General features: G+C 44.3%; 1 protein-coding gene across 6 annotated transcripts in view; it reads right to left on the reverse strand.

The window, feature by feature from the left end:
• LOC144933765 (transcription factor Sox-5-like) overlaps window positions 1-15,614 on the reverse strand; it is a 298,948-nt gene that overhangs the window by 43,185 nt on the left and 240,149 nt on the right. For all 6 annotated transcript variants that reach the window (XM_078858849.1, XM_078858848.1, XM_078858847.1 and 3 more), the window contains exons 10-11: window positions 13,450-13,636; window positions 4,313-4,452 (exon numbers count right to left, since the gene is read on the reverse strand). In XM_078858849.1, the coding sequence (XP_078714975.1) occupies window positions 4,313-4,452; window positions 13,450-13,636 (327 nt within the window). The remainder of the gene's footprint in view (window positions 1-4,312; window positions 4,453-13,449; window positions 13,637-15,614) is intronic.

The raw sequence follows: 15,614 nt of genomic DNA on the forward strand, positions 1-15,614 counted from the left end.
TGCCACGTGGCGGTGCGTCTCTTGCGATCTGTCTGCCCACTTCCCGTTGCCTGACAGCAACGGGGAGTGCTTGTGAACTGAGAAAAGCAAATAAAAGGACCGATTCCACAAGCCGTCTCTAGAGTATTATTACATTAAAACTAAACTATTTTTCTTATTTTACCAAGTAAGGCCCACTAAGTTATATAGATATTTTTCAGAAGCGACCTGACTTTCACAAATGATAGCTCTAGTGGCTCATCATCATGCGGAAACTATAGCAGCCAAATACTCTAAACGCACATTGATTCTAAATGTTGAGGGAAAAACCCGGAGAAAATTGACGCGACCACAGGGATATGTAAACTCTAAATATACAGGCGCCAGGGTCGGAATAGAACCGATGACTGCGTACATACCAGGCGAGGTAGTTAACATCGTGCCACCGTGGCGCTCATTAACATCCAGCATTGAAGATGTTAACATGCAGCATGGAACCGCACTGAGGATTGTGTTACTGCCCGTGTCCCGCAGTCTCACAGTGTGTTCTATGCGAGTCTCTTCCAAGAGACGTGGAAAGCAAATTGGTGATTAATAATATTGCTGGTGTAACCACAGCACCAAGCAGTTATGGATCGTTATTTATTTATTCATGTAATACAACGCTTGTTTACCCAGCAAAGGCCTCACGCCTCTCCTACAGGAGGGTCCTACCAGGTTTTCATGATGGGGTGGGGAGCAGGCGGTGTTGTTGTTGCTGTTGTGTGTGTGATGTTTGGCCGATACTGGTTACATTCTGTGTGGTTTGTTTTTAGCTATGGGAGGAAAGCGGAGAGCCTAGAGGAATCCCATTCAGAGCAGGGGGAGAATCACACAGATTCCTCACAGAGAGGCACCCGAGTGGGGAATCAAAACCAGGAACTTGTTGCTGTGAGGCACGGGGTTGTTACCACTGCGCCACCCTGCTGCCTTTAATGCCCACGTTGTGTTTAATGTCTCTTGAAATAGACTTGTTTATGATACACGGTGTGAGACTGCATGACGCACGTAGTCCCACAATACTAAGTGTGTTCACTTGCTCAAGTATAGCAGCACGTCAACTGAAATACATCGATGCATTTGTCTATATTACAATAAATTTGGATTGTGAAAGGTGCTCTGTGTGATAACATTACCGCAGGCTAGCTGATCTCATCATCTGATATAAGTTCATACCTTCACTTAACATGCACAAAATGTTTATAATTTAAATATGATGCTCAGGCTTGATTAGTTATTCTTTCCATAAGTTTACAAATTTAATAATTAGTGTGAAATGTATGTTTCCTCATTAACTGTGTAAGATATTACTATGCACTGTCAGGTCACACAAGTGTAGCATTGAACAGTTGCAAAGTTTGAAGTCACCTTCAGGTTTTTACACCTTTGTTAGTGCCATTGTGCAGGAAATATAATTTAAACGTTTGATGAACTTGTATCACATTAAAGTGCAATGTGGGAAAGAGGGTGGCACAATGTCCTGGGTTGAATTCCCAATTCGGGTGTCTTTCTGCATTGAGTTAGCATGTTTTCCTCCTGTTCTGCCCGGTGCGAGAGTGTGAGAGTGAGCGGTGGGCAGCGGTAGTGCAGAGGTTAGCGCACTGTGCTATGAACTGGGCGACTTGAGTTCGATTCCCACTCGTGCCCATATAATATGGTAGTGCTGAATATTTGAACTGGTCTTGGGCCTCTCCTAGGTTGACTCAGCCTTATTTGAGTACTGTTTGTAAATATAAGTCTTAATTTATTGACTTTTCTCCCCCCAGGTAAGGCTATTTTTTCAGAACATCAGCACTGGGGGTCTTTATGAGTGTTAGTATTGTCTTTCCCTGTTCTGCATGGGTTTCCTCTGGGTTCACCAATTTCCACCCACAGCAAAGATTCCAATGCTTAAATATCACCTGAAAATGACTCAATTGGGATAACTAAGTGGCAACATCGCCTTCCAACTGCGAAGACTTGACAGGACCCTCCTGAAAAAAAGTGTCTTACAACTCACCGATGCTTTTCTTGAGAAACACGGTCAACAATTGCAATGTTGTGTGATACATAAAATCAAACTATGGACCACACATTGAGCCACTGCAGTCTGTGCTCCTTCTAGGGAGGAGGAACATCAAAACTATACGAACTCTCTCTCCTGAAGCACTCTCGTGGCAAGCGCACTACGGCATTGACAATCAGCTTCTGAACGTATCGCTTCCATCGTGCGCAGTAGAATATAATGGGACAATTAATTAATTCAATGGTGCACACCGCCGGTTCATGTACACGTTACAGCTGGAATACATTCTATATAAGCCGGCGGTGTGCATGTAGCTCCATTTAAGTGCATCTTTTGCTAAGCCGTTCATCCAGTATGATACTAATAATAAAGAAAACAGCTCACATTTGTGACCAAACTGTTGACAACTAGTGAACAGTAGACATCAAAAAGCTATCACTCTCAAATCACTGCCACGGGCAGGTCGTAGGAACGGAGCTGTCGTTGTGCATGCTGGGTTCCCCGCACCAGCCAGCGGATTGTTTCATTGGGAGTCCGATGCTGGCGAATCGGTGAATTTTTTGCCCAACAGTTGCTGCCGTCGCATGCATTGCAATTATTTTTATAATGACATAATTATTCTGCTCGTTTACCCAGGAACGTCTCTGTGAGTGTCATCACTCTTTTCCAGGAGGGTCTTTTCAAGTGTTCGCAGTCGGGGGGTGATGTTGCTGCTGCTGGTGTCCGATCCCAATTGAGTAATTTGCAGCTAATTAGTCAGCATTGGGATGTTCGGCCAATATCAGTTGCATGGTATGTTTTTTTAGCTTTCTCAGTAATGTTTCAAATAAATATGAATACACCAACGTTTCATAAATACAACGACTAATCACGCACTCCCGTACACCTGTCCAGATTGTCTGTGATTTTCAAAAAAGTATGTTTCTTGCTTTTAACAAGAAAAACAGCTAGAAGCACAAAGGGAAATTAATGTTCTCTGTTTTACACATGCATAGGTGTACAGTGTATGGTTTGTCAAATGCTCGTATGTGTTGTCATAATATTATTTTAAATAATTACGAGCTCTAATATAAAAACATATACTTGTTTAACTGCAGTACGTTGCTGAAAATACACATTCACAAGGCCTACCATGTACGTTTCAATTACTCAACTCTCAGCTTCATAATGTACCCACGAACTAAATTACAAACGGTATTGGGAAACACACCAATACAAATGCCTGCTTAAAAATCCGTATTGTTCCTACGGTTTTGCTCACAAAAGACAACACATCTCAGCATGCAGCCACCTGCTTTCAATAACAGCTATTTAATCCAGTGTCCATTATTTGCCTTTGCTGAATGCACGTTCTAATGCTTTGTGCAAATGACACATCTCGAACAAACCCATGATGACCAATTTGGAATCCGGGTAAGAGTTTTAAAACGTGCATTTTTTTATTGTGCAAATCAAATAGCCACATAAGTTTCTTCCTTCAATGTTCTGAATGCTTTAAGGAAACGTCATTGCAGGTGACAATGCTTGCGTGCATGCCCCAACGTAGAGAGGGGGCTTTTATCTCATTTTTATGTGTACATGTGCGGTGGTGGCACAGTGATTTTCACACAACACCACTATCCAGGTGACCGAGGTTCAATTCCTAGCCATGGATAACATTAGAAGCAAGCGATATCTCAGCCTGTCATTTTGGTGACACAAATTACTCTTGCGAATGAGACTGTCCTTGTCTCTCCGGTTCTCTCCTGGTTCAATGATAACTTTGATCATGAAACCTATCCTCGGCCCTGCACTGGATTAACCTAAATTAGTACTTGTTGCAGCATGCATAAATCAGAACTCGGGTGACAAAGGCAGCCGGGTGTGGTTCTGGTCACACCGCCCCTAATGTGCCACGCCACCTTTAGTGGTTGCCACCTGTCTGGACAGTCCAGGAATTGGCATCTGTGTTTGGGCCGCCGGAATTGATTCATAGCGAGATCCGGTACTGGTGTGCTGTTGGATTTCATTGCAGTGGACTGCACAGTATTGATAACAGACCTAGGCTGGCTGGGAAATATGTTGCGGCTTTGCCCCATGGAAAAGCTAGCAACCCTATATACAGTTTATAACGATAAATATGGGGGCCCTGTGCTTTTGTGTGGAGCGAGTAGGCCAGGTGTGATGCTGGCTACACCACCCCCTCACGCGTCATGCCGACCTCAAAAGACGCTCAGCGGCGGCCGCAGTTGGTCCTTGACCCTGGTGGGGCAAGCAAGGAGTGGGGGGGGGGGGTGGTGCGGTGCGTACCCTCTCATTGAGGCAGTGGTTGATCCCCACGGCGAGGGAGAGCTTGCCGTCGGAGGAGCGCGACGACTCGTGAGCGCCGCCGCGGCCCAGGCCCTCGTGCTCGCCCAGGAAGGACGTGGGGTGCAGCGACGACAGCACATCTGCAGCACGCGGTGGTGGCAGCAGCAGCAGTAGCGCATGCTGTTGTTACGTGAGGTCACAAGCGGGTCACGCCCAGTCACCGGCAAAACTTACTTTTCTGCTCGTTTTTGTGGCTTGTTTATTCACGCAGTTGCTGAGTACCAGGCTTCACGGCCCAAAGTGTCAAGCGGCCAGTAACAACCAGCACAATCGTCAGCGTTGTAACAGATAAAGAGTGTAATACGTTTCTTGATTTTTGAGCGAGGTTATTATTTGAAGGGCTTTGATGGAGGAGGGAATTCAAACAGTGGAGCAGAGAGAGAAGTGAGGGGACCTGTAGTGTGGTGAGTGGGTGGTGAGTGTGTGGTGAGTGCGTTATTGTGTTGCTGTGATCTGAAGTGTGGTGAATGAATGGTGAGTGTGTGAGTGCGTTAGTGTGTTGCTGTGATCTGAAGTGTGGTGAGTGGGTGGTGAGTGCGTGAGTGCATAGTATGTTCCTGTTACCTGCAGTGTGGTGAGTGAATGGTGAGTGCGTTAGTGCGTTTCTGTGACCTGCAGTGTGGTGAGTGGGTGGTGAGAGCGTTAGTGTGTTGATGTGACCCGCAATGGATGAGGTGAAACAGCCTGGTATCGTCAACATCGGAGGAGAAATCAATGAGTGAAGTTCACAGGAATTGTAACCGTGGTAATAGTGATAGAAGAGTGTTAAGAAGGTGACTGGCCACTTGTGAGCGAATAACTAACTGCATACTGCATAATAACGTTCCGTATTATGACAAATCTGTGTGTGTACGGTATTTGATGTGCGCTATTATATTGTATATCTATATCCAGTAAAGTGTCTCTACACTTCCTTCAGTGATGCATAATTTATTTCAATTGTTTACCTCACTTGCGCATTTCCAGTGCCTAAGGCAGAATTTAATCGGTTCAGGCGTCAGGCAGAAAACAACACAAAACGCTGACACAGTCAAGCGTTTGGATCGCTGGGTACACACCGACTCGCAACCGCACACAAACAGTGTCGAGATCCCTAGACTACGGCGTCCTGTACCATGAGCCACCTTGTATCCCATACTGAGGCAAGAGAAAACTGAGCACCAGCCTGAGCAATAATGACCAATACTCCACCAGGTATTCATTTAAACTAAACTATTTTTTTTTGACCAGGTAAGGCCCACTGAGCTCAATAGCTCTTTTTTTCATAAGTGACCTTGCCACAAATGATAGCTCAACGAAGTGGCTTATCACGTGCAAATTTATAGCAGCCAAATACTCTCAATGCATGTTTCTAAATGTGGATGAAAAAAACAATTTCCATGAGCGCCCAGCAATAAATCCAGGTGGTGTGGCACTGAAGTGCAATGCTCACCATCGTGCCACTGCTCCCTTCACGTTTTGTGTATACAGCATATGAACCACACTGTGGCTCGGTGGGAGAGCGTGTGGCTCGCAATCGGAATGGTTGCAAGCTCAAAATCCTATTTGGTTTTTTGACTTGGTCCGTCACTGCCCCGGGGTCGATCAAACAAGTATTGCTTCTTGGGAATGTCAACAGTTGTTTGCCTCGGGAAGGCAAGACAAGACTTGCCCCTGCCATATGAATGTGGAATTTGAACCACTTGCTCATGGCTGTGAATGGAAAATGAGCACCGCCTCAATGCTGATCTGAGCAGGAAATCCCTTTGACTCTGAGATGCGCGCACAGGTGTAACGCCGCCTCTGTTGAATGGGAAGCACGCCACCTTCTCGTCAGGAGCAGCACATCCCACAGGCTAAAACAGCGTGAACAAGAGGGCCTATGATGTCGGACGAGAGCGAGCCTTTTTCTCTTCCTCGCACGCGCTTGCTGCGCCCGCTCGCTCGCCCGCCTGAAGTTTACACAATCTCGGCGCTGTTCAGAGTGTGTCCGTGCCGGCTGCCTGCCGAGGTGAGCCTCACCCATTACCGGCACACACACACAAAAAGCCCATACTACAAAGGCGTGCAGTGGGTTTTAGAGGGGCCTTGCTACAGTCAGGACGCGCGTGAATCCCGCACCCTTCAAAGCCTTTGTCACCACGACCAGACGCTCCTCAGAAGCGCAGAAAGCCAAACATTTGTACTACAAAGGACGACGGGGGCTCAGATTTGCTGAAGTGCTCGTTTGAAGCGTCCAAAAACAAAGCAAAGCAAAATGGTAAGGGAAGCAACTTCAAAAGTCCTGTCAGGTTTGCTTAACATTGTATCAAAGTACATCTGTTTGCAATGAAGCTTTCTGCGGGTAGGTTCATTAATTTCTACAGAACAAGCAGCCGCGCAATTCCAAATAATTTCGCTTGATTATCGGTTGTTTGTCAGAGGCATTTGCGAAGAAGAACCGGGATTTTTTTTTAAAGATATCAATCATGAAATAAAAATAGAGGTGTCGATAAAATGAAACAGGTATGCGCTCATTTAAAAGTGTATTCCAAACAGATGTTCCTGAGGTTTTTAATTTTTATTTAGGTAACACGTTTTGTTGTCGTACATCAATGTAACGTGCACAATTTATTAAATGCTTACCATTAATAAAAATCCAGAGCTGAAGTCTATGGGCTCATGAATTTATACAAGCATAGATCTGTGCGCAACGCAAAAACGTGAACTCTGCATGTGCATGCGATGAAAGTCGCTTAATCTGAATTGCAAAAACTACTTCCTTTGCAGGATAAAACATAAATCCTTATTTTGGCTTTAACACCAGATACAGGACTTTAACTAGTTAATAATCCATTTTCCATGATCCATTCTGAGGATCTTCTACAGCACAAAATAATCATACATGACATAGATTAGCACTTTATCCTGCCGTTATTAGTTCATTTAACTAATTACAAGAATCGATATTGCCATTCTAACCTGTATGTAATTGGAAACATTTTTTATGGGGTGGTCTTGAGACTTTTGTTTACCTAGTTGTCCAAAAAGCACAGGCACAAACTTATGAATACAGTGTACATTATACAACACGTAAATACAGACACACTATATATACTGTATACAAACATTAAGTAAAACATTATTGCCCTACCTATGCGTATAAACACACACACACTCGTATAAAGCAGCACAGCAAACCTTTATGTCATGATATAAAAATTCAGGTGCTATGGATACACTCACCCATGCCATAGGAATGTGGAATTTCCACCACTGCCTCATGCATCTGAACGAGAGAGGAGCACCGTCTCAATGCTTATTTGAGCAGCAAACCACTTGAACTCCTTCGTTCACATTGTTTTTATCTGCTCTGATGCAACCTCTGTGAATGTATAAATCAGCACTAATGACACATGAAAACCAGTTCTAAAATAAATCTACTCAATTTACAGTAAATATATAGAAACCGCTTGACGTATGTCTATGGAAAGGTAGTGTGGGACATTTATTTATCCAGGCTTTATTTTTTAAATGTATGCTCCTTTAGTTGATGTTATTCTCTTGTGCATGTATACTCGTGTTTTATTTACAATAGCATTTCAATTATTCTATTCATTTGAACAAATTGGCAAGTAAAACACACACACACACGTAATGCGAAGGGCATCAGCGGCAGATTCGTTAAGGGCCCTGCTGATTGAATATAAAGTGGAGCAGGCCCTCGCACGGTCTTAGATACGAGCAACACGATCTTAAATCCCACCCGACTAGAACGACAGGAAGGCAATGCGACGGTGCAAGACCAGGAGCGGAGATGAATTCTCGCGTGAGCGCCGTGGCTGACACATCCTGCAGCACCGTCTGCAACGTATGTACGTGTGTGTTGAACTTCTTTCGCATCGAACATAGCCAATCGTGCTAATCGGAGGTGCGGGGGGAAGGACAACAAACTAAATACAAAAAGCAGCTATAAATAAATTAGTTTTCAATCTAGATGTAAAAAAGTGCAAAGCTCTCGTGGCTTCCTAATATGAAGTGCATCCCAGACACGGCTGCAGACGCAGCCGTGTCTGGGATGCACAAAAGCCGCTGCGAGGACAGCCGGAGTTCGCTTGATGGTTTATGCTCCTTGACGATATCAGCAATGTATTATGGTTCATTTGTGGCAAGCACTTTGTGTGTAATGAGTGCTACCTTATCATGTACAACCTGCACAAGACCCTTGCTACTCAGGACCCCAAACCACGAGACATTGCGGTAGCCAATCTGCATTTACATCCCCACCGCTGGATACGCATATGACCAAACATGTTCTTGAGTTTTTGTTCTTCAGTGACCAATATTAACTATAAAGTGGCAGAAGATGCAAGCCTACATGTCATTTTCACTGTAAAATAAGAACATTTTATTGGGATGTAATAAATTGGACCATTCAGATTCTATCGCGTAAAATATCGTTAATAATATTACACAAGTGCATAAATAATGACAAACACGGGCAGAGGCTAATTGACTATTCAGTGGGACCCGATTTAAATATCTCACCAAGACCATACACTCATTTGATATCAGCGGGTGATAGGAAATGAGTTCTCGTATTCTTGCAGCATTCGCTATGAGGGTACGATGATGTGGGATTAAATAATAATAAAAATAATTGCACATGTATTAGGGTATCGTTACCATAATGGTGTAAACCAGTGTAATGGGCTTACATGCTTAGGCTTCGTATTCTGGACAGATATTTCAAGAACACAAACAAATGTGTTCCACACAGTGTTAATTAAACGCTATTCGGCCTTGAACACCAATTGCTGCAGCGATGCATCTATTACTTGGACTGAATATCAACACGCACAAATTAACTATCAATAAATATTATCGGAGCATATTTTTGTTTGCATGTTCACCACAAGTACGTGGAGTTAATGTGGACATAATTACTTGCAAAATGTTTTGGTGAACATCTTAACACCGGTTTTATTGCCAGAAAGGGTCAAACCTATTTTTCTTTTTCAATACAAATGCATCGAGTTGGATTGTTTTATTGAAACACTGTTTCCAATCTGTCATTATGCATTCCTGTAGGATTTTGGATGACACAATGTACACGACTGTGGAACTGAATCTGTTGTCATGTATGACCAAAGAGGACTGGCTCAACACTGTAATCATCCTGTCTTATCTCCATGAACTGTAACAACACCTCATGGTCCTTCATTGTACCTCTCTCCTGCGGCATGATAAGTAGCCTGGGTCAGACTTCCCATCTGTTAATGGGAACCTACATGGCTCAGGGGAGAGGCCATGTTGTTCTATGCGTCTGAATGGGTTAACTTCATCTCCTGGTTAAATAAAGGACACTGACTGACTAAAGGACAAGCAAGGCCACCATCAGTCTTGAGTTTGACCCAGTACATTCCGGGGAATCGGGGTCTATGCTTGAGTGGCAGGAATTGATTTGTACCGAGATCTGGTGCCGGTATTGTGTTGAACTTTATCCCAGGATACTGCACAGTGTTGATTGTAGACCGAGGTGGAATGAGAAATATATTCGGGTTTGATCTACAGTGGGAGAGGCGGTGACCCTGTGGACAGGAGTCATGTAAACATCCTTTTAAGTAACTTGTTTTGATGTATTAATCATGTTTCATGTTTAAAGCAACTTTTATAATGAAAGGCAAGCAAATGTGATCCTGTGATGTCACCAGTCAGTTTAAAACATGAACTAATGGACACAGGTTACACACAACCAGTCTGAACACTGCGTGCACAGCCACACATGACGTGTAATTGTACTGTCGTGTTCGATTTACAAATGTAATCAATTAATATCTAAACATATTGATGGCCATATTTTCTATTTTTAAAAAAATGTAGTTTTCTTTATCCCTTTCATACACAAATATTTCAATGTTCTACCATTTAATTGCCACTAGATGTCAGGTAGGTACACATTACAATACATTATGGGGAGGATGCTCGTGTTGGTTTCTTGTTGTATTTGACGAAGCTTAGCAGAGAGACTGCTTCCCATCCAAGTATTTGCAAACTTTTAAACGTTCACCACAAAGTTTGCACTTTCCGGACTTGGCTTTTGTGTACAGGTACAGGAGTCAAACCTCGCAAAGGACGACTCGGGGCGGTAAGCAAGAGAGGCTCCCTGAACGTAAACATGAATAAAATAAAAACGGCGTTACAAGTACTGCGGCTGTGCCCATGACGAGGGCTGTGGGAGGGCGTTGCTGCTGCTGGTGCGGGGTCACCCGTCGGGCGCGGGGTCACTAACTGCGACCCGTCCACCACGTCGACTCCTGGTGGGTACCTCGCACGCTTGGTTGCTTATATGTTATTTAAATAAAGACATCGTTAACATTTTTTTTATCTTCTCAGCTTTCTTACCTCTGCTTCGTAGTGACGGTATGTGACCAGATTCAATGTGCGTTCGTTTAAATTTGATTAAATTGTAATTATTTAGTTAATAATTATTAGTGTACAGCAGTGTTTTTCATTGCAAGGCCCGCAGGCCACAGGCGGCCTCTGGTGGTCTTTAGTGTGGCCCCTGACGTGCAGCCCCCTGACAATACACAAATGTAAAAACACCCCCATCATCATGCTGCTGTCAAACACAATGGTTTCAAATGCGTGGCGGCCCTCACTCTGATGTCTTATCGGCAAAAGTGGTCCCCTTCTGAAAATGAGTGTATAGTTAAAATGTCATCATGATCATCCATGATTGGTATATTGCAGAAGGTCTCTCCACACCATCATTATCCCTCATTAGAATTCAATCCACCCAGCACCTGCACAGGACCCGATGTCATCGCTTCATCATCTGCGTGGTTGAACATCTCGTTTTGCAATGGTGCCCAAAGCATCAATCGACATACACAGCAAACAAATATCATGACACATATAGGTTAGATAACTGTTCAATCAACTGTTGCAACATAGACAGAACAATGCCCCAAGAGAGAGAGTGAAACCTCGGACGGATATCGTTGTGAGCAGCAGCCCACGTTGTGCTATCTTCACACAAACACACGCATGCACAAATACACACCCGGTAAGATGAAGCAATCAGTTCGAGTCGAGTAAGAAACTATTGCACATACATATATGCCAGAAGTGCAAATGCAGCGTGGTGTGATGTTGTAAATGACTGGCAGGAACAAACGTGCCACGGGATGATGAAAAGAACGCAGTTGGAAGTGGGTAAGTGGCAAGAGCAAGGGGATTAGTTGGGTGCTCCTCATCTCCTTGTCTCATACGGAGCTGATAATAATTGGCCAATATCAAAGATGAATGAGAAAATTAAAATAGGGTGGGATGAGGCAATTACACTGAGTTAGTTCGGGCACTGCTGAGAGGAGGCCGAGTCGGTCCGTCTGGGAACTGACTGTAAAACAATAGACTCTCTTGAGAGGGGATTTGTGGTGCGCGTGGCCCGTGGGAGCTGTTGAGTAGAGGCCTGCTCGCAGCTTAAAGAGGAGGTGAAAATGAGCGTCCCGGCGAGACTTAAGCAAATGTACTCGGCACGCAGTGGGTCTCACACAGGACAACGTGCAAAGGCACGCCGCTCGCAGCGGAGAGGACGGGCTAGCGACAGGGAGTAAACGCCACCGGGAGCTCACAGAGAGAGGGGGGAGCCACGGAGACTTTTTGGTGGCAAATTGGGAAGGCGGCACAGGGGGCAGAGGAGCCGGGTGCAGGAGGCAGCAGAACACAGCAATGTCCCATGTGCCATTGCTTCCTTCAGACACACAGAGAGTGTGTGTCTCTCTGCTTGTGTGTCTGTCTGTGTGTCTCCGTATCTGTGTTTTGTCTCTCTCTCAAATTTAGCAATCTTTGGAAGAACGTAATCAACCAGGTAGGGTGTTGACTGTTGTGTTACCCGACTCTCTGTGTTGTATTGCATTATATTTCTAAGTTTACTAGGTTTATTTTCTACCTGATGACGATTGCTTGTGTTGCAATCGAAACGTCGTATTCTATTATTTCATTTATTTTCTTTCTACGTGACTTTACCGAAAGAACCACAGAGTAATTTCTCAATAGTGTTTACTCAAGGTAAATATTAAGTGAGATGTGTTAATATTTCATGGGGGTGGAGCAGTGGTGCAGCGGTTACCACACTGCGCTCTTACCCTGAGCTCAATTCCTGTCATGCCACTTGTGTTTTTCTTACACTCATGAACTGCGGCATTCGCTATATACACAAACACTTTTCCTATAACTCAAAATCTGATAACCTTTAAAATATTACCCACGTAAAATTATCTTGATTTCGTCTCAAATGCTCTCAGAATGCTATTGCTGGGCATCTTTACAACAACTCCCCTCCCTGCAGCGATGGCGAGAGCTCGGTCTAAACGCCGCCTTGACAAGGGCCAGCACTGTGGCTTTCTCATCGCCAATGCTCGCTCGCCGTACCAGTCTAGCAATGGGGAGCTTCAGGCCTGGCTCCTTCGCCGATTGCTCTTGGTGCTCACAACCACACTCTGCACCCCGTCACCAGGAACAAGTGCAGTTTTCACCGCGCCACCGCTCAGCATACCCGTGGACAAACAATAATATGGTGCAAACTCTTTGCTGAGCACAGGCTCAATGGCCCAAAATCTCAAAGGAGCCAGCAAAATAAAAAAAGTTGTCAATAGATAAGAGAGTGAACATGTTTATTGAATTGAGCAAGGGTATTGTTAGAGCTTCGGAATGGGGTGATGAAGCAATGCAAGGGGAAGAAACAGAAAGAGAAGCATTTTGACCTCCGTGTGGTGGGTGAGTGTTGAGTGAAGGGTGAGTGAGTGCGTCTGGTGTTGTGATCTGCAGTGTGGTGGCTGATCACCGTGTGGATGAGATGAAACAGTCAGTGTCTGGTAGACCGAGTCCTCAACATGAGGGAAGGAATCAACGATAATGAAAGCTCACGGGAACGGTAACCGTGGTGATAATGACAGAAGAGTGACGAGGCGGCGACTGATCGCTGGCGAGTAAGCGAGTGACTGGAACAAATCGGTGAGCGCCGGATCACAAATCAACAAATTCAACTGACTGGAAACCGTGGTGCTGTGAACTGAGCGATGCACATGCAGACGCTGCAAGCAGCACACACGTACCAAGGGGAAGCGTGCGGCTGGGCGGAGAGCTGAGGGTGGTGGGCAGGGGCGGTGGCTTGCGTAGGAGGCTGGCGCTGCTGCACTTGAACATGTGCAGTGGTGGGGAGGATGCTGCATTGTCGGGGGACCTGGAACCCTCACCAGATTTGGGTTTGGCCGAGAGGTTTAAGGGCTGAGATGAGTCTTCCTGTAAAACAACAACACACGGACGACGGCATGGCTCATACCACGAAATACAGAATTTCATTTGCAGCAGCATCAACAGTGGAACGTGCTAATTCTAACAGCACAAGGGATATAATACCTACGAACGCACACTGGAACTTATTTGATTGCAGCTGTAATGTCAGTCATCATCGATGATGATTTGTATATCATCATCAATGCGTCCGACTTGAGGCATGACGAGGATTTCAGTGCTTGTGTAGAGGACTTGTGGAAGTGTGAAATTACTGTCATTATGATTACACTTGTGTACCCAGGAAAGCCGTATTGAGTCTCAAAGACTCTATTTTAGCAGAGTGCAGCCAAGTTATTTTTTGCAGGAGAGGCCAATATTGCTGCGCATAATCCCAATTGAGTAATTTGCAGGTAATATTTTGGCATTGGGATGTTTGGCCTAAAACGGTCACATCGGGGGTTTTCTTGTAGGTAGCTGTGGGAGGGAAACCATGCAGAACAGGGGGAGAAAAATACAAACTCCACTCAGAAAGGCAACCCAAGTCATGAATTGAGCCCAGGCCCTCATTGCTGTGAGGCACAAGTGTTACCACTGCCGCCACCCTGCGGACCAATATAATAACCTCCAAATTCAGCAATGACAATGTGCGTGACAGTCAGTGGCAATGGCTATGCGATTCAATATTCGTGGTTCTTTCGGTAAAGTCACGTAGAAGGGAAGTAATAAAATAATAAAAATAAAACATAATAAAATAATTCTCACGACGTTTCGGCCACAATGCAAGCAGCCGTCCTCAGGTGAAGAACATGTCTGTCGATAAGACAGAGTCTGAATGACACGTCTTAGGCTTGGAGCGCCTATTTAAGCTGGGAGGGAGGAGGAAGAGCGCCTTGACAAAAGAATTTGCATATTAAGAGGAATTTAGCATATTTATGGGAAATGCAGGAATGTGACTAGTGCTACTTGTGAAATGCGTAGGAGGTAGGCGGGGGGTTTTCAAAGTCATATTATGCCCATGCATTATGCAGGATTAGCAGCATCAAATGGAGGGGGTAGGGGTAGCATTAATAAAGGGAAGGAATGTTAATAGTATGTAGCTGCAGTAACTAAAAAACCACGTAAAAAGCTAAAGTATAAACTACATAGTATCATCAGTATGCTAAATATACTCTCAATAAGCTGAGCTACTAACCGTAAGTAATACATTACAATTCTAGGCCGCAAAAAATATAATATGCTTCCAGCTAAACTTTTTCCTTACATCACACGGGACTATCCCGTACTATATGCTGCCATAGACAAACCCAACATTAAATTGTATACTGTATTACGTGTGGTAGCAGTTACATTGGAGAAACCAAACGACATATCTCGGACCGCATCCGTGAACATAAAGCAGACTTGAAACACGGTAGGACAAACACCTCAGCCGTGGCAGATCACTGTTACAATTCAGTGGGTTCACATGATATTGACTTCTCCAAGACAAAGGTTCTCTGCAAGCCATCTGGCTACCATGAGAGATTCGTTCATGAGGCGATCCACATATACAAACACAGAGACAATTTCAACCGAGAAGATGGATTCCGGCTTAGCAATCATTGGAAGGACGTAATAAACCATTTCGGATCTTAACTGATTGTGCCCACGTTTACGGTGACTTTCAGACCGCGTTCCACTCACTGACATTGACTATATATCTTGTATTCTCCGCAGGGAATGGATTCTTTGCTCCGCTGCAAGCTTCCTACCACCACTCTCCCATTGACATATTTCGTTGCTTCCTCTTAGTACCTTTCACGCGACGGTCAATGGTATAGTGTATAGCATATTGTATAATAATAAATAGTATTAAAGTGTAATGTTTAATACAATGTATAAGGTAATATATAGTATCGTAATTGTATAGTGAATATACAGCAGTGTGGTATACAGTTGGGTGGGTAGAATAATACAGTGTAATATTACACTATGTATTATTTTA

This window comes from Lampetra fluviatilis, chromosome 8, assembly GCF_964198595.1.
Source record: "Lampetra fluviatilis chromosome 8, kcLamFluv1.1, whole genome shotgun sequence".
Lineage (NCBI taxonomy): Eukaryota > Metazoa > Chordata > Hyperoartia > Petromyzontiformes > Petromyzontidae > Lampetra > Lampetra fluviatilis.